Source organism: Macaca nemestrina, chromosome 2 (assembly GCF_043159975.1).
Source record: "Macaca nemestrina isolate mMacNem1 chromosome 2, mMacNem.hap1, whole genome shotgun sequence".
NCBI lineage: Eukaryota > Metazoa > Chordata > Mammalia > Primates > Cercopithecidae > Macaca > Macaca nemestrina.
In genome coordinates, this window is record NC_092126.1 from 184,796,350 (window position 1) to 184,816,323 (window position 19,974).

At 39.9% G+C, this 19,974-nt stretch overlaps 1 protein-coding gene across 2 annotated transcripts in view; it reads left to right on the top strand.

Moving 5' to 3' along the window:
* The first annotated feature begins 295 nt into the window (after nucleotides 1-295).
* LOC105477462 (discoidin, CUB and LCCL domain containing 2) overlaps nucleotides 296-19,974 on the top strand; it is a 94,486-nt gene continuing 74,807 nt past the window's right edge. Inside the window, exon 1 of one of the 2 annotated variants that reach the window (XM_011733968.3) lies at nucleotides 296-867. In XM_011733968.3, the coding sequence (XP_011732270.2) occupies nucleotides 663-867 (205 nt within the window). In that variant the 5' untranslated portion in view covers nucleotides 296-662. The remainder of the gene's footprint in view (nucleotides 868-19,974) is intronic. The other variant, XM_011733969.3, reaches the window with a different exon arrangement.

The window sequence follows — 19,974 nt, forward strand, 5'->3', positions numbered from 1 at the left end:
ACAATAACTGGCGCCCGGGCCGGGCGGGGGCCGCGGGGATCCGAAGCTTGAGGGCGGGACCCGGATTGGAGGAGGCGGGTGGGACGCCTCCAAAGGCCGAAGGGGATTGGAAGAGGGAGATAAGGGGCGGTGGAGCTCGAGGGGTGGGCCGGAGAACTAGCGGGTCGACCGAGGAGCGAGCATGCTGATTGGGTTTCGCGGAAGGAGACGGACCAGAGCTGGCCGAGGATTGGCCGTGGGGCCGAGGGGGCGTGGCCGGCGCGAGTGAGAGGGAGCGCGAGGGAGCGGGTGGCGGGCCTGCCTGCCAGCTAGCCAGAGCCGCGGGCGAGCGCGGCGAGCGGGGATCCTGGTGAGGAGCGCTGCGTGGGAGGCGCGTCCCCCAGCTCCGCCGCGGCCACCCTCCGCCGCTCGAGCACTCCGCTTCCTTCCCTCCCCTCCCCTGCGCTCCGGCCTGGGGTCTCGGCGCGGGGAGCGGAGGGAAGGGACGAAGGAGGAGGAGGTGAAAGCGGGGTGAGGGGCGGAAGGGTCCCGGCGCGGGGTGAGGCGAGGGCTGCCTCTCGTTCTCCCGCCGCTGCCGCCGTCTCCTGGTCGGGTGCCGCGGCCCGAGGCGCGCGGGGCTCCCGGGGCGCCCGCACTATGCAGGCGGACTGCCGGCTGCCGCGATGGCGAGCCGGGCGGTGGTGAGAGCCAGGCGCTGCCCGCAGTGTCCCCAAGTCCGGGCCGCGGCCGCCGCCCCCGCCTGGGCCGCGCTCCCCCTCTCCCGCTCCCTCCCTCCCTGCTCCAACTCCTCCTCCTCCTCCATGCCTCTGTTCCTCCTGCTCTTACTTGTCCTGCTCCTGCTGCTCGACGACGCTGGAGCCCAGCAAGGTGAGTGGTCCCAGGGGAGTGAGCGGCGGGGCAGCCTCCGTCGGGGCGCCGGGTCTCTTGGCCCCTGAACGAATCTGCAGACGCTGCAGGGAGGCGCGGTGCGCTTTAGTGCGTGGCCAGACCTGGCTGGGTACTCACAGGGTTGAGTTGCAAAGGCAGGCTCTTGCCCCTCTGTCCCCCAAGTTGGCGCGGCTTTACTTTTTGGCAAGGCCATTTATTTCTCTGAAAGGGGGACGTGAGACCCTGCTATGAAAGCCTCGTTGATATTAGATCCTTCTGTGGAAAATTTTGGGGAGGAAAAAGAACCTTTGAAGATAATGACCCCTAAAGTTAAGCTGCACGGATGGATGGACACTGTAGGAAGGCAGGTTAATTAAACAGCATCTTAAACCTATTAAAGGTAAGTGGTGGTAATTATCTTTGTGAAAGAGCTCGGGTTCTGAAGCAAATGGAATAGTTTCTGCTTATCTCTGAGTCTTGGATTCAGAACATGTTCTTTACAATCCGTTATTGAGGCTGGTGGTCTAGACTGCCTTGGTCAAACACTGGGTCTGACCCAACGCTATGCTAATTTGCCCAAGTGAAGCTTTCCGCATTAAAAAGGTAAGCCTTCCCAGAAAGTGACAAAACTTTTTTTTCCCACCTACAATGCTTGAAAAACCTGTTCCAGAAACAAGCGAAACTGTTTATTAAATAATTATCATAATGGAAAGAGAATGCGGGATGATTTCGTTTCCCCTTGAGTACTATTTTCCGGTAGTGTAGCACAGTTTTTTGAATCAGTTTGGCATCAGTTTTTGAACAGATTTTTCCATTGCATTTTCCATTTTATTGCAGTGGGAAGGATAAGGATTGGATTGTTACTTATTGCTACGAAGAGAGTTTTTTAAAAAGAAAATTGTTCTCTACCTTTAAGCCCAGCTTTATGTTGCTTTCATGGTTTTGAGTAAAGTATGGAATCATGGCCTGTCATTGAGAAGATGCCGAACCTTGACAGGCATGTGGAAATATAATCTCTCTAACTATAAGGAAAAAATGTATTTGGCGTACCGACCCCTTAGATCGAGACACATTTCTGTATAGAGTAACTCAAAACTAAATGTTTAGCATTTAGGTTTTAGTTAGATCGTCTTCTAAATTGAACATCATCAGCATTTAATATATTGAAGTATGAAATCCTTCTCTCCATTGTAGCGATGTATTTCCCTCCTGGTAGCGGGGAAAACAGGCTTATATATGGCTGACACTTAGGGCTTACTTTGTGGCGGGCACGACTAGACTAAGTAGTTTGTGTTTATTAACTCCTTGAATCTTCACTACAGCCAGCTGAGATAGTTACTGTTATCCCAGTTCAAACGTAAGGAAATTGAGACACAAAGAATATAAGGTACTTTGATGCAGGAGGACACATTACTCCATAGGCAGAGTACTCTGTTTTGCTTGTTTCTGGATCTGATAGTGTTTGTATCATGTTATTAAAAAAATCTTGGGACAGTATAGAATCAGTTACATATCTCCCTTCCAAATGAGGGATTGCCTTGTTTTTAGAAAAGGCCACTCTACCGGCCTAATCCCAGCACTTTGGGAGGCTGAGGCGGGCGGATCACGAGGTCAGGAGATCGAGACCATCCTACCCCGTCTCTACTAAAATACAAAAAATTAGCTGGGCGTGGTGGTGCACGCCTGTAGTCCCAGCTACTCAGGAGGCTGAGGCAGGGGAATCGCTTGAACCCGGGAGGCAGAGGTTGCAGTGAGCCGAGATGATGCCACTGCACTCCAGCTTGGTGACAGAGCGAGACTCCGTCTCAAAAAAAAAAAAAAAAAGACCAGTCTAATCAGACATGCAACATTAATTCATTTTTTAAGGTTTAGTTTATTTTACCAGAACATTTTAACAAATACATTTCTCTTTAACAATTTAACAATGTCATCTTATATAAACATCAACATAAATAGAAATGATTCTGATAATTATAAGACTTTATTTCCTTTTTAGTTCTGTTCTCCTAAATTGCTTGGGTAAATTTTGTTAGATCATTTAATATTTAATCTCTTTGTACCTCAGTTTTCTGCATCATTAAGATGAGAATGCGTACCTATCTCATAGCTTGATATAAATGAAATGATAGTATGCAGGAATTTTGCAAAGAGAAAAGCTTAAAATAGCTATAAATGATTATCATTAATCTTGATCTTACTAAATTGATAAATTAAGCGTTAATTAGGTATACATCATCTGAAAACTCAGGAATTATTTGAGATTTGAATTTCCTCATTTTTAAAAATTAAATTTTTTACCCAAAGGACCCTAAAGCAGCCTGTGGTGGAACTCCTTTTAAGCCAGTCTTCCCTGTCTAACAGATGTTCTTTTGGGTCTACTGATACTCCCTCACATAACCTGAAAAGATGTCTGTTTCAAACACCTTTAGAATTTTTCATAATGGGGATTTGTACAAGTAGTAATGTTCAGCTACAAGATAGAGTTTTTACTCCTCATAAGAAGTCTAAAGACTGGAAGGAAATAAACTGTTGACAGTTGTTGTCTTTTGGTGGTAAAATTGGGGGACATTTCTTTATATTTTTCTACATTTTCTGTAATTTGCATATAGTCAGAATAAAAACTAAACTGCAAAAAAGGTTTCTTTGATAGATTTTTTTTCTTCATTTAACAACAGAAGGTAGAAATAATCTAGTATGTACGTTGAGGTAGAAATGTGCTTCAATGTCTTTTTTCTTTCTGACATCATTTTGAATAGCAGAATATATCACCTTCATTCCAATTAATGTCATACATAGCTATTCCTCAATAGATTTTCTTTTCACAATGACCTTTCTTTTTATTTGGCTCCGAATAAAATGTATCACTAGTTTGAAAACTTACCGACTTTTCACAGCAGATGTATTTTAACCAGTCCTGTTTCAGTCATAGATTTATAAATATATTGTGTTTGTTTACCTCTATTTATTATGTTGATGTTTCAGATACGGCTCGTATTTGTGTAGAGTTCTAAGTTAGATATCAAGAAGTTGGCCTTCGAAATCTTTTTTATTGAAAACTTTTTTTTTGTAAAATGTACATCTCTAAAAAATTTAAATGGGTGAAACTTATGCTGGTAGCATATTTACTACTGTATTAAATTTATAGGAAGTTGATGATCTACTATGATTTTATGTCTCCGGTTTCCATTATGACTGTAGGAATTTGGGTTACTTCATCTCAGGGGCTCAGCTTATTTGTGTCCTGGAAGGCTTGCCTACTGTCTCGGTTGGAATGTAATTTGAACTTGGTAAAATATCAGAGAATTAATTTTTAAGATCCATTAAGCCTGATTTGTTTAGGCCTATTAATATATAACATGTTGTGAAGATACTAGTTTTTCTTTTCTAATTTAATCTGTGAAACAAATTAGGTTCATTCTTAAAAAGGATGTTTGAGTTATTTGATCATATTTGGAACCAATATGTGAAAAAGTTTATATTCTGTCAAGGAATGCCCTTATTTGCTTGTGATGCAGGGAAATATTTTTGAACAATATTTGTGAGTTGTCAGAAAATAAAAACTTACTTCTCTCTGTAAATAAACATTAGTAATTATTTTTCACATTGACATTAGGTTAATTTAGAAATTTCCGTTGCCTTTTCTTTGATAAACATCAGGGCTCTTATGCAGTTTTGTTCAGAAGCAAATAAATCAAAGCATCCTTTTCTGCTATATTTATAATTAGTTTTACAAAATGAAAGTTAGAAACAGCACACATTCCACACATGTGAATGATCAGATTTAAACACCACGTTTTTGAAACTTGTAAATGAAAAAGTGATTGTAAGATTGCAGGTAAATTATAGGTAGATTTCTCAGTGTCAGAAACGAAAAGAACACATTATTTTCCCTGGGGATAGTTGATAATTCCATTTGAACATCTGAGCTTCATTTTAAAGACGAACATGAAAAAATATCTTAAAATGGTGGAATTGGCATAAGTAAAATACCAGTACTAGAATTAAAATGACAAATGAATTAATTTCCAAAATTTAATCAGATCATGTATGTGAGAAAGGGCTAGATTTACATAGGAGTAGAATTTAAATTTAGGACTACACTTCTCAAAGTGACACTGGGAGGTGAAACTTAGGTAGTAATGTTGGACATTAATTGAATTCATACAAGTAGACAGTTTCTGCTTCCAGTTCTTGATTAGTTGGAAGGATATGGAATGATGACCTAACAGTAGAAGGATTGGGAAAAGCTTCATAAAGATAGTGATATTTGCTAAGTGTGATTGTGGAAATATGAATTGAGACAATTTGGCAATTTTTCTGATAATGGCTCCTGGATTCAGTTTTCTTTATAACAACCTTATGGCCGTAGCACTTTGTGTTTATTTTAAAATATTGTATAGATAACGATTATCACTCACAACTAAAAACGTAGATGATTATCCACAGTTCCATCTTCTAATCCATCAACTTGTAATTTTTAATTTTCCTTTCTATTATTTATTCACATACCTGCATAATCTTATGTAGTTGTAATTTTAATAGTGTGTTTATGTAAAATTAATTTATAGGCTAATTTAGCGCATGTAAGCATACCTACGGAATACAGTAAGACAAAAATTTCAAAATGCAAAATCTTGTAAGACATTCAGTATTTATGAAGTAATTACTGTATTGTTCAGAGCTGTTATTGTATTTAATTGAATTCTTCATTCTGGAGAAAAATCTCTGAGAAAGTATTTCAGTTCAAAATGTTGTTTAGAAACAAATATCATGCTAATTTTTCAGTTCATTATTTGAGTTAAATTAGTATAACCTATGAGGACAGAAAATACAGATATTCAGATAAACTAGTATCCAATGAGTGCCAGTGCAATACCCACTGAAGCTGATGAGATACTGGATGATTTCCAAGGGCTACTAAAACATCGCTTACCAGCTCAACCTGCACCCTGACGGGTGTGTAGTTGAAAGAAAAACTTTGATTCGCTACTTGAATTATGGGAGAATCCCAAGATGCAAGTTCCCTCAACTGCTTTTTAAGGAGAGTGGCCCAGAATTCCCTGCAAGGCTTTTGTTGAGTAGGATGCTTGCAACCTTGCCTTCAAAACTGAATTGCCTGGGATCAAAGAGAAGATATTAGCACTCTTTATTAAGATATTGGCACTCTCATTCAGAACTATCAGTATGAAGGGGTACCAACTGTGAACTCTCAAGAGAGTGTGCACGTACCTCAGTACAGTCCTGAGACATTCAGAGAAGAGTAAAACATTGTTACTGTCTTCAGAGAACCTACAGTCTATTTGAGAAAGTAATTAACTTCAGGTTGGAATATATATAATAATAACCAAGGAATTCTATCAGAAGATTATGTAAGACAGAGAGACCTCACCACTCCTGGAGAAGCAGGAGATGCCTACTATAATAATAATCAAGGAAGGTATATAAGAAGGTTATATAAGGCAGAAAGAGCTCAGCATTCCTGGAGAAGTAGGAGACGCCTCACTGATAAAGTGGTTTTAGATTGGTAAGCTTTGAAGGGTTGGCAGGTTTCTTGCCCACAAGGAACTGCAGATATTTGAAGAGTAAGATCATAAAATTAGAACATGGGGGCCGGGCGCGGTGGCTCAAGCCTGTAATCCCAGCACTTTGGGAGGCCGAGGTGGGTGGATCACGAGGTCAGGAGATCGAGACCATCCTGGCTAACATGATGAAACCCCGTCTCTACTAAAAATACAAAAAACTAGCCGGGCGTGGTGGCGGGCGCCTGTAGTCCCAGCTACTCGGAGGCTGGGGCAGGAGAATGGCATGAACGTGGGAGGCGGAGCTTGCAGTGAGCCGAGATCGCGCCACTGCACTCCAGCCTGGGTGACACAGCGCGAGACTCCGTCTCAAAAAAAAAAAAAAAAAAAATTAGAACATGGGGAGTCAGTGAAGTGGGAGTGTGAAAGTCCACCTTTTTAGAATGAGTAGCAAAACTCATTCTGGTCCTGCTCCACTGTTTGCTTCTTGAACCCATGCCCTGTGTCTGCCCAGTTATTGGAAAAACACTTGTTGGTTAATTCCTGTGGGCCAGTCACGGTACCACATGCTGGGACATTTTCCTCTTGGAGCTGTGTTAATGACTTCCATAGTGTTGCCAGCAGCCCCTTTATAATCTGTAAGATACCATCCAAACTCCTTTGCATATTTTGTATGTAATTTTTTTCACAGTCCGGTCCCTCCCTTTCTCTCTGACTCAATCTAATGCCAGCACTTATCACACTGTATAGTTCAAATATGAGACTGAGCTAATTTTGGTCTTCTAAGATATAGTTTCATGTCGTTTTGCCTTGTTCCCTATACCAGCCTCTTTATATATGCAGTTTCTTCTACTTGAAATGTCCTTATTTTCCTTATCTTCTCGGTAAACTCTTGATCAGCCTTCAAAACCCTTCTTGGGTATTCTCCCTTTATGAAGAGTTCTCTAACAGTCCCCACACACTCATCTCCAGATAATACATTCCACACTGTACTCTAAGTATTTATTCCCGCCAGTGGAGAGAATTTTATTCATTTTCTTATTTCTAATACTTATCATCGTGTCTGTCATTTAAATTATGTGAATTAACCCCATTTCTAGAGTTAATCTGCTACCCTGAGCACATTATTTGGTTCCTCCCTGGGCACCGGCATGCACTTCATGCTGTTGTCTTTTGCCTAATCCCCATAATTAGTGGTCAGTTCAAGAGCTAGGAACAGAGCCATGTCTTGACCCTTACTACTTGTTTGCTACCTGGGAAGCCTAACAGTCTTCCCAGCCTTTCCCAGCCCCACCTCTTCCCAGGAGGAAGACCCCTTTGCTGCACACCCTTGACTATGAGAGGAGTCCTTCAAGCTGAAATTCTGAAAATAGACATGGCAACTTCTTAGAAAGCTCTGCTTCCCTCGGATGGGTCATCCTTTAGAACGGTGACAGCTTAAATCAGTGCCAGCAATTTGGGCAAACTTTCTCCTTTGCACGCTTTTTCAGCTTCTGACTTCAATAGGCATCTCCAATATTATAAAAGTTCCCCTAGTTTTTGTTCTAGTGGTTGGCCTGTCCCCTTTTTCTTGCCAGTGGATATTCCTGGGGAGCATTCAGGTAGCTTCACTAATCTGGTGTAATAGAAAAGTAATGAGAAATGGAAGCTGGAAAGATTGGTGGGGACCGTATTGTGGAGGACTTGCCATTGAGGGGCAGACTGAGGAGTTTATAGCTGCAATGTTAGGCCTGACATTAGCCTCAGGTGCTTCCTCTTTCACCTGGTTCACTTGTCTGTCACCAGGTTTGGTTATCTCTTCCCAGCTCAGGCACCCCAGATCCATCATCTCAGCAATGCTCTTTCTCTGGTCTTGGACAGTTCCCAAACTTGGGCCCATGTGATAATCCCCACTGTCTGCTTTCTCTGGTTCTGGATAGCTCATAGTTACAAGAGTAAGTCATGTGGTCATCATGATTAGATCTGCCACAAATTAGGACTGGCTAATCAAGTCGAAAGTGGGGATTACAGACTTCCTCACTTTGCACAGCTGATTTGTACGGCCGAACTCCTGCCCTGCTTCTAATCCTTGCACAGTATGACTCCCTCCTGCCTGAAACCTTGTCCTCTTCCTCTTTATCAGAGCACTGCTTCGTTGCGGAATGCGAGTTTTGTTTTGGTATGCTTTACACTTTTATGGCACTTTCACTTTATATCTGGAAACATGCTCAAAATGCCACTGGCTTTTACATATCTCTTTTTTCAATTGTTTATGGTACCTTATATCTCTGCTTTTTTCAGGGACAAACTTTCTAAACGGTAGACTACATCTGTGCTGTATATTTTCTTAGTGACTGGCATACAGCAGATATTTGTTATATTATTAATTTATTTTTTTAATAAAAAAGTAAATTTTTTATTAAAAATTAAAAAATAAAAAAATTTATTTTTTAATAAAAAAGCAAAGGTTTTGTTTCTGCTTTACTGAAACTGTCATTTAAACTGTCAGATTTTTGTTTGTTTGTTTTGGTTTTTGTTTTAGTTTGAAAACCAAGCAGCTTTGTCTATCTTTATTATTAGTTTTAGTTGTTTTTTTTTTTTTCTTACTACAGTGGTCTTTGAAAATCTGGAGGCTTCGGACTTGGACATACCTGGATTTAAATAATAGCCTTGTTGAATTTGACATCCAGTTACCACTCTAAATGTTTTAAAATATGTAACTCATCTTTCTTTTTAGACTGTAACGAGGGCTGGGATTGAATCTGGGTAGCAAGTAAATTTTTTTTTTTTTTTTTTTTTTTTTGAGACGGAGTCTCGCTCTGTCACCCAGGCTGGAGTGCAGTGGCCAGATCGCAGCTCACTGCAAGCTCCGCCTCCCGGGTTTACGCCATTCTCCTGCCTCAACCTCCCGAGTAGCTGGGACTACAGGCGCCTGCCACCTCGCCCGGCTAAGTTTTTGTATTTTTAGTAGAGACGGGGTTTCACCGTGTTAGCCAGGATGGTCTCGATCTCCTGACCTCGTGATCCGCCCATCTCGGCCTCCCAAAGTGCTGGGATTACAGGCTTGAGCCACCGCGCCCGGCCTGCAAGTAAATTTTTGTTCAATGAATGAATCAATATGTGAAAGAAAATTTTGCTTCAGTTTACTCTGCAGTTAAAATTTCCATTTTTAAATGTTTCCTTTCCACTAAGACTCACTTTTCCATCCCTCTTCCCCTTATCCCCAATTATTGTTCCACCCCTAGCTCAGTGAGAGGAGTCAGAGCATGCAGTAGAGGAATGTGACAGAAAGGCATGACTGTTCACAATGATTTGTCCATTCAGGGGCTCCAGCCCACCCAAACCTTAATATGAGTTTTGTACTGTCCTTTATGACCTTTCCTCTGCCTTTTCAGCCTGCTGCCTATTGATGCGTTTCAATGTTTTTTGATCCCCACCATCTCAGATAATTTTATCTCTTCTCTCCTGACATGCCTTTGTTTCTGCCTACTCTTGGCATCCTAAAAGCCAACTTTATAGGTCTGGATGTGAGGTGGATATTCTGTTGCTTGCATGAAGGAAGAGTGTTTTAGTTAGGACTTTTGAGGTTATAGAGAACAGAAATCTGTATCTGATTAAGGTAGAAGGAGAAAGTATTGGGAGGATTGTGAAGTAACTTACAGAGTTTTGTTAAAGCTGAACCTACCTAAGCCAGGGGGAAAGCAGGAATGCAGCTAGACTTCAGGAACCGAGGACTCAGCTTAATTCTTCTCTCTTGCTTCAGTCTGGCTTTCTCTTTGTGGGAGGAATCATGGCTGCTGGCAATCCCGAAGGCTTGCAGTTTTAACACGGAGAGATTCTGTATTTTCCCTATTGTACAAGGTCGAGTAATTGGAGGAAAGGGTGAGTTGGCCTCACGTTGGCCCAGTGTGATTCAGTACCCACCCTTGGACCAGTCAAATAACCAGGGGGAATGAGGTCATATTAAAACTGTTGGGAAACTGCGGAGCACGTCCCAGAGAAGGATAAGGCGGGGTACTAGATAAACAGAGGCATCCTCTTCTGGGAGAAAGTGTTACATTTATAGAAAGTCCACTGTATTTTGAAGAAGTTCTTATTGAACCTTTACATTTATCTTGGGAGATGGGTGGTGGTATCCTCATCTGTGAGGTAGTCGCGTCCTCACCAGTGTACTGGTTAGGGTATGTAAGCTTATGGAGGTTAAGTGTCCAGGATCTTGAAAACTGGCATGTCTAGAATTTTGACTCTCAGTCTGTTGGACTCCAAAGCCTATGTACTTTCTAATGTGTTAGTTGTCTACCATAACATTAGTTTAGGGTTATTTCTCATTCAACAGCATATGCTAGGAGCGTTGTATGTTTTATTTCTGTGTATATGCTTATAAAGGTGAATAGAATGCATTGCCTTTCTAACCAAATTTTACAGCTTGGTATGGTAAACTGACATAAATTTGCATAATTAAGCATATTAAGTACAGAAAGATATTATTATTATGGAAATAGGGAGAAACACCAGGAGCTTTAGAAAGGTTTCACAAAGAAAATAACATTGAGTAGGTATCTGCTAGGTGGGTGAAAGGACGAGGGACATTATTCTTGGCAGAGTGCAATGTCAAGTGCGGTGGCACAGAGGTGAGAGCGTGCAGCATGTGGGGAGTCACCTGTAGTTCAGGACTGTGGAACAAAGAGGTTGTGGGAAAAATGAACAGATGAGACCAGAAAGGGAATCGGGCCAGATTATGATAGACTTTGTATCCTGGCCAAAGTGTTTGAACTTTGTCGTATCATCAATGGAAAACAGTTAAAGGATTTCGAAATAAGGGACCTACGTGACCCAGATAGTGTTTAAGAAACTCTGACTGGTGTGTGGACAGTGGATTAGAGGGAGGAAAGATAGAAAGTGGGAAACCTGTTAAAGAACTTTGCAAGGGCCTGCACTTGCAAAGGGACTAATTTAGGGACTAAATTTAGAACTGCTAAGGAGAGAGAAGTATAAAATATAATGACTAGTTAAATTTGAGAGAGCCAAGAGTCAGTTTAATGTTGAGATTTTTCCTTCTGGAATCTTCTTCCTCTTCCTGCTTTCCACTTCTCTCATTCACCAGGATTTCTGCCTAGGTAACTGCTATTCCTCTCTCTCTCTCCCCCCCCACCCGCCCCGCCCCCGTCTCTCTCTCTCCCCCCCCGCCCCGCCCCCGTCTCTCTCTCTCTCTCTCTCTCCCTCTCCATGTCTCTTAACATCTCCCTCTCCCTCTCCTTCCTTCTCCCTCTCCCTCTCTCTCTCTGACACACACGCACACACACACACACACACACACACATATACACACGCACACACTGAAGCACTCATTACTTCCCTTTAGACCTCATCCCTGGAATGACTCTCTGTGTCTTACTCCCTATATTGTAAACTCTGTAAGGACAGGGGCCTTACCTGACATTTTTACTCTTGTTCCTAATACCTAATAGCACACTGCCAGGCGTGTGGAGGTCGTTCTTGAATGCGTAGGACATGTGGAGTTTCAAATGCTTCTGAGCAAAAGTGCTTAATATGTATATAGATAAGATTGAAGACTTTGGAGCTTTCTCCATTTGGTGGTAACTGAAGTCAAAGAGTAGGTGAGATTGCCCACGTAGAATACAGAGTGGGGAAAGAACTCTGAAGAACAGCAACATCAACAGCCTGTAGTAACAGGGTTATATTCAGTTAAGGTGTCTCCCAGATGCAGTTGGAGGGTTAAAGGAACTCAGACATGGGAGGAGAGATTTAAGAAGGAGGGAGGGGAGATGTGAAGGAAGGGAGAAGGAAGCGAGAGAAGGAAGTGCCAGCAATCCCAGATGCTGTAGAAGGTAACAAAAGATAAGGATGGAAAATTCTCCGTTGGCTTTTGGCAGCTCAGAAACTGACTGCTTTAGTGAAGAGTTTCACTGGATATGTGGATCTGTGTGTTTCCTAGGGCAGCTGTAACAAAGTACCACAAACTTAGATGACTTAAACTTACTGTCTCACAGTTAGGGAGGCTAGAATTCTGACATTAGGGGGTGCAGAGGGCCATTCTCTTTCCTAAGACTCTAGGGTAGGATCCTTCCTTATCTCTTTCTAGCTTTTTGGTAATTGCAACCCTTAGTGTTCTTTGGCTTGTAATGCATCACTCCAGTCTCTGCCTCTGTGGTTACATGTGGTTCTCCCTGCATCTGTGTCTAAAGTTTCCCCCTCTTAGAAAACACCAGTTGTTGGATTAGGGCCTACCCTAAATCCAGAATGACCTCATTTTAACTTCATTACATTTGCAAAATCCAGTTTCCAGATAAGGTCACATTTGCAGGTACCAAAAATTAGGACTTGAACACAATTCAACCCGCAACAGTCTTGAACGTGAATTGCAGTGCACTGACATTAGAAAAGGAGGCAGAGAAGACATCAAGCATAGGCAACTAAAGAAATCTATGTACAAGAAGGAAAAAGTGAGAAAAACGATGGTAGATGTGGGGTGATGAGGGGATACCACGTGGAAGGAGGTTTTTTGAATTTTTAGTTGTTACCCTTAGTGTTTTAAAGTTTGTAAAACTGCAGATCCAAGGCCCCACCGAAGAGCTACAGTTACAGGTTATAATTTGCAAAAAGAAAGGCAAAATCCATTTCATGCAAATGTAAGATGAACACACCAAATATTTTGTTCAACTCATTCATTAGTGAGGGAATCAGTAAAATGTTAAAACTGTCCATAGAGTATTTGAGAAGCTAGGTGTTGATAGGCAATGTTAGGATATGATTGCTGCATTAGATGGTCAAAACTGATTAATGGCCAACAAGGCCTTAAACTTTTAGGTTATTTTTTTTTCAACTATACAGAAATTATATTCATCTTTACCAAACAACAATCTGTAAGTTAACACGTAACCAAGACTGCAGCCTTTAATCAGCATTAAGTAGCAGGTGGTAATTATTTTGCCCTGTAACTTTGAGTGGCTTTTTCTTTTTATGACATTTAAAGGATGTGCTGCACACTTTTTTTTTTTACCCTGTTTCCAAGTTTCAGGTCATCTTTCTGATGTACTTGTTAGAGTCCATGGAGGTGGAAATAGGAGCCTGAGAACCTTTAATTAGCCTGTAAATGATTCTAACATTGACTTGACTTTGAGTACCACCAAATAAGAGAAAACTGAGAGACTTTTAGTGCCCATCTGAGGCTGGAACCCATTACTATCTAATGACATTCATCCCCTGGATTTTGTGAGTTTTTTCTCTTTCTATAGCGCTCAACCTAGGGTGGAGCTTTTGCCAGGCAGATAGATGCTCAAGAAGAATACAGTGGCTAGGAAGCAAAGGTACCAGAAAGAGTGTAGTTAATATATTGGACATGAGGCTCAGACTAGGTAGAGAAAGAAATGAGGACAGAATCAGCTTGATAGATGGAGAGAAAAGAGAGAAATCCAGTTCACACAAAGTATGCAGTGGGTGTAAGAGAGCTGAGAGGTCAGGAGACTATAACCAGAAGAGTGAGATGTTAAAGTTTTTAAGATTTCAGAGTTGGGAGTAGTTTCCAATAATGGCAAAAATAAAGTCCAGGTTGTGATCCTGAGGGTGAGTTACTGAACTGCAGTAGAGGTCATTGGGGAGATTAGTAAGCAATACTTTCTCATAAATTTATACTTTCGGCCGGGCGCGGTGGCTCAAGCCTGTAATCCCAGCACTGTGGGAGGCCGAGACGGGCGGATCACGAGGCCAGGAGATCGAGACCATCCTGGCTAACACGGTGAAACCCCGTCTCTACTAAAAAATACAAAAAACTAGCCGGGCGCGGTGGCAGGCGCCTGTAGTCCCAACTACTCGGGAGGCTGAGGCAGGAGAATGGCGTAAACCCGGGAGGCGGAGCTTGCAGTGAGCTGAGATCCAGCCACTGCACTCCAGCCTGGGTGGCAGAGCGAGACTCCGCCTAAAAAAAAAAAAAAAAAAAAAATTTATACTTTCTACAAGACACTAGAAGCTTTAAAGCTGCTATACATTTAAATTTCCTAAAATAATGTGCCATTGTTCTCTTAACTTTAGCTAGATTGTAGCCAAGTGTACTGGGTCAATAAACAATGGGCAAAAGCTGTTCTGGTCTTTTATGATAATAGTACTCACAGATATTTATTGAGCACATTGTTATGGCTTAGGACCTTGACACCGGTTGTTTTCATATGGTATGTCGTTTAAATCTTAACCTTGGTAGCTCAAATTGTTAATATTCCCATTTTACCCCTGGCAAAACTTTGATTTAGCAGCAATAAGTAACCTTTTCAAGGTCATAGTGAGTGGTAGATAGGACATTTAAATTCATTGTATGACTCCAGTGTGTTTAACCATTGCATTCTAGGTAGAGTGTGTGCATGGTGGAGTTGAAGAGGATTTATATATAGCTCACATTCCTTCATGTTATTCAGTTTTGTAGATTACCACACATGCAGAGATGAGTTTGAGCTTAAAAAAGAATAAAGCTGGGGGCCATGTCTTTTAAAAAAAATTGTCACAATGACCCTCTTTGGACTCTCAATGCATGTGCATCTTATGCAGTATTTTAAAAATTAAATAAATGATTTATCAAGCCACGAAAAACCATGGAGGAAACTTAAATACATTCTACTAAGTGAAAGCAGCCAATCCGAAAAGGCTACAAACTATATGATTCCAACTGTAAGATGCTCTGGAAAAGGCAAAACTAGGGAGACACCCTGAAAAGATCAGTGGTTACCAGGGTTTTGAGGGAGGTAGAGATGAGCAGGTGGAACATGGGATTTTTAGGGCAGTGAAACTACTCTGTATGATACTATAGTGGTGGGTACATGTCACATATTTGTCCAGACCTGTAGAATGTACACGGGGAGTGAACCCTAACATGAACTGTGGACTCAGAGTGATAACGATTTGTCAGTATAGGTTCATCAATTGTAACAAATGTATCAGTTTAGTCAGGAATGTTAATAATGAAGGAGGCTATGCAAGTGTAGGGGCAAGGGATATATGACAAATATCTGTTCTTTCTATTCAGTTTTATTATGAACCTAAAACTGCTTTAAAAAGTGAAATGTATTTAAAATACTAAGTTAATGTTATATATATTTTACCACAATTTAAAAACTGTAGGGATGGAGAAAGATATATCTTGTGAACACTAAAGACAACTGGAGTCGCTGTATTAGTTTCAGACAAAACTTCAGAACAAGAAAATTACCAGGGTTAAAGAGGACAAAAAATTAAGTGAAATTAGAGTAGTATTTGAATTATCTGAGATTTATAGTGATGCACCTTAACAAACCTCACAATTACAAGGTTGATATGGTACTTCTGGTCTAAAAATTCACGGTACCAAATAATATATTAAAAACTTTATTGTAACCGAATGAAATCAGATGTATTAGTTAACAGTTGCAACTTGCTCTTAACACTTTTATGTTCCGTAAAAGCTCCATGCTTTCTCATTTTAAGATCTCACAGATGTATTACGTGACCAAAGTGACACTTATTTAGAGCTAGTATAGTCAGACTCACCAGTTCACCAAAAGAAAAACCTTGAAAACTCACTGGAAAAGTTTAAACCTTTGCTCTCCATTTTTGGCATATTTGTGCAAGCATATCTTGCTTTTGTATTTGCTGTTAAAGGAAATAATTTTGGAAATCACAATGTTCATATTATTAAAATTCAGTTTTTTATATATATATATACAAAAGAACGTAATTAATACAATTTATCAGTAGTGATATGGCTAAAATCTGGAGGGGGCTGGAAAGTCATATGGAATCAGCATCACAAGCACATACTTAAACAAAAAACACACTTGATTTGGAGTTTAATTAGAGTAGCCTTAAAAAGCATGCATTCTTTGTTGCAATAATTCATTGTCATTTAAATATATTGAATTTTCTTCCTATTTTTTCTAGGGATAAGTAGTTAAAAAAAAAAAAAGTTTTTTTTTCCTGGAATAATACCAAAATTTGTATCTGGCTTAACACATCTGACCTTACACTCTTCAGAGGAAGTGAACACATGTTCTATGAGTAATTCCCTAAATAAATGTGCAGCCAAACAAAGAAGCAGTAAGATCAAATTCCAGTGTTTTTTCTTATCTGGAATAAAATTAAAATTCAAAAATTAGGTTAATAGGCTTCTACCCTTTTTGATCAGTTATAGTCTGGTGGAGACGATGTCGGGGAGGAGGAGGGGAAAGAACCTGTCAGTGATAGTGCTGATGGAGTTTGGAGAAGGAGAAAGTTAGTGAAGTTGGAGTTGGTGAGAATGTATGGATTGGTGCTTTGAACATTGTTTTTTCCAGTAGTAGTTATACTCTTTTTGTCAATTCTGCCTTGTGAGAAGGAGTAATAGTAGGTGGTGTAGCCTGGTCACAGATCATTGTTCTTCCTAGTGTACAAAGCAACTCAGAATTAATAGCAGTCAGGGATGATTACTGTTAGCTCCCTTTCCTCCTAATGTTAAGAGCTCCGACCCAGAAAAAAATATCATTTGAGGCCTATAGACTAATAAAAATAATCATTTTCTTTAATGTAAAGAAAAATAAAACATTCCGTTTACTTTTTTAAAAATTGGAAAGTCGGAACATAAAACTCTTTAGTATAACTGCTGATCTTTGGGGGAAAACCAGTCTCTTAGTGAAGAGAACAGCATTACCCTTTGGGCCAAGTGGAACCCAGCCAAGAACTAAACCAGATCTTTTTTCTGAGATTTTCTAGCTTTGACTCTAAGTCAGCACTTAACCTCAGCACTCTTCGCTATTCAGGGCGATCATTCTTTGTTCTGAGGGACCCTCCTGTGCAGGATAAGATGTTTTAGCAGCTTTTCTGGCCTCTACCTACTAGATGCCAATAACACCCCTCCCCCTCCAGTTGTGACAACCAAAATGGTCTCAAGACACTGCCAAATAGGAGGTAAAATTGCTCCTGTGGGGGTCCTCTTCCCCTCTGCCCTGCAACCCACCTTTTGAGAATCACTGCTCTAAGTGTATTACAGAATTGTTGGTCAAGAATGTTTTCCCAATTTTAGTTCTACTTTTAAATATTTTGTCGTATTTTAAGTATCTTGGTGGAATAAGCTTTACTTTTAAGAACTGTAAAAATAAACTGGAAACGCATTTCTAATTTAGGGGTGAAAATGAGAACGAAGTCTTTCCTTGATTTGCAAATTCAATGTTAAGACCTTTGCATGCCTAGCACAGTGTTTTTCAGATTGCAGTTGGGGACACATTAGGGGGTCATGAAATACTTTAGTGGCTCATGTGCGTGCATGCAAGAATGTATAGGGTCACAATGTAAAAGGTATTTCTTTTGGAATAAACAAAAAACATATGTGTATGCCTAGCCTTCCCTTTCAGACTGGAATATTCTGAACATATGCTTCATAGCAGTAGGTGCTTAGTTAAGCTGTTTATCCGTCAGGTTAAACTTGTCAAATATTTTTTGAGATACAAAACATTCAAATGTGTTCGTTGCTGAACATTGGAGACCTGTTGTTAACTTTAGTTTCTGGTGCATATCATCTTGCTTGCAAGAGAAGGGAGCTCGCAACTCCATCACATAGTTTAGAACATTCTTGGCACGTTACGTGTGGACTGTTCCTGCCCTCCCCCACACAAAGTGATGAAAAAAGACAACTCTGTAATTATTGTCTTCATCAGCATGCATGCAAAAGTCTTGTTTTTCATCAGTTAGTATTTCTTTTGTTAACTTTTGTAGAAATTATCCTTCATGTTGGAAAAGGCAATAAATGTTTTGTGTATTTATTGAGAATCAAACATGAGTATAAGACATCTAAAAGTTACTCCTAACACTCTGCTTGTACTCTTTGTAAAAATCATTTTTAAATGACAACCTGGAGTTGAATAATAGCCTACGGGGAATGCCTTAAGTGTGATAGTCTGCCACTACAAAGTCGTAGATTCAGCTGTTAATAGAAAATTCCTGCGTTTCTGAAATTCATCTACACTTTCAATCACCTAAAAAGCTGCCTTTGTTTCTATTTACTAAAAACCATACGTTTATATTTGGAGTTATTTGGTTTATTCGGTGGTTAGTTTTTGAAGATTGAACCACCTACAGGAAGAGTGTTTTCATCTTTTCAGTAGTAAGGACATTTCAGACTAGTTTTATAATGTTAGAAACTCTGTCTTAGGTGGTAGTGTTTTCCTCTGAGGAAAAATGTTAATGATTGTTTAAGAGTAATTTATCTTACAATTCATTTATTTTCACAGTAGATTTTTTTTTATATCCCTATGTTTTTAATTTAGCTGATATCCAGCAGAGATATTCGAGGTATTTTCATGCCAGTTTCAGGGGAAATTTGTGTTGGGGTTTTGTTTTGTTTTGTTTTGTTTTTTGTGGACTGTATAACATCCTACCTTTTATATTTGCAAGAGACCAGTGGATATATTGCACAAAAATCCACATGTTTGTTACATTCTGCACTTATATATTTTTGTATTACTGAGTTGCTAAGCCTAGTTCTTGTGTGTGAAATGAAAGCAAGTATAGAAGATAGCTAAAATTTAATGTTGATTAAAAACTAAGCTTTGTGTGAGAGATAATTGTTTCGAAAGCCAGGTTTCTAGTACTGACCTTTAAAAGTAGACTAAGGAGCAATACTAATATGGATTCAACAATAAAATTTCTTTATCAGCCAAGGATATGATTTTTAAGTATTGTCATAAGAATTTAGGTACAAAGTTGTTCCATCATTAAAGTTAGTTTTGAGACTGGTTTGAAATTACTTTTTCATAGATTAATGTACAGTTTCCTTATTCAATTAATAAACATTTATTTAGCATCCACGACTTACTAAATACTATATGAAGTTCTTATTCATAGGCTTTTAAAAGCTTTTGTCTTTTCTAGCAAATATTAGCACTGCATTGTTCTTAAAAATAATCAACATAGTAGAAAGTTCTGTTACAGCCCTCTGTGTCCGTATTGAGTTGGGAACTCAGCAGTGTCACTTTTAACATAGTTCTTGTGTAAGTGCTCTACTATTCCTAAAGGTGATTATAAATAACTCTCTTGAAGGACAAAATGCTATTATTTTAAAAGGATATATTCATCCTCCTACTAGAAAGAGATTTATTTGAATCTCGTTGTTACGGAATGCTGAACAGTACAATCAGAGCAGCTGCTGAAACTCCTAAATGAGCATTAATTTTTTCTTCTGGGTACTCAGTGAAAACAAAGCACAAACTTTATGATAAAGAATGCAAATATTTCATTTTTACAAACATGTTGTTATCTAAGTTTCTGTGTTTAGCTGCTGAATAAATTTCTGGAGCAAATAATGCTGCTGCCAAGATATAAAGGTCATTTTTTTCTAATCCTTAATTTTACTTCTCCTTATTCTGTAGGGAAAAAAATAAGGTGTGTGAGAGGGACTACTAAAAGGTTAAATTTCAGTAAATATAGAATTAAACTTCGTTATATATTGCTTTAATAATTTCAAGAAAGAGTGCCTTGTAGTCTGTTAACCAGTCAGTAATCTGCATAATCTGTAGTACATAGTGTTTTTTAGAAGTCATTCAGCTTCTCACATTTATGCAGCCAACAGACATGTGAAAGAAATGCTCATCATCACTGG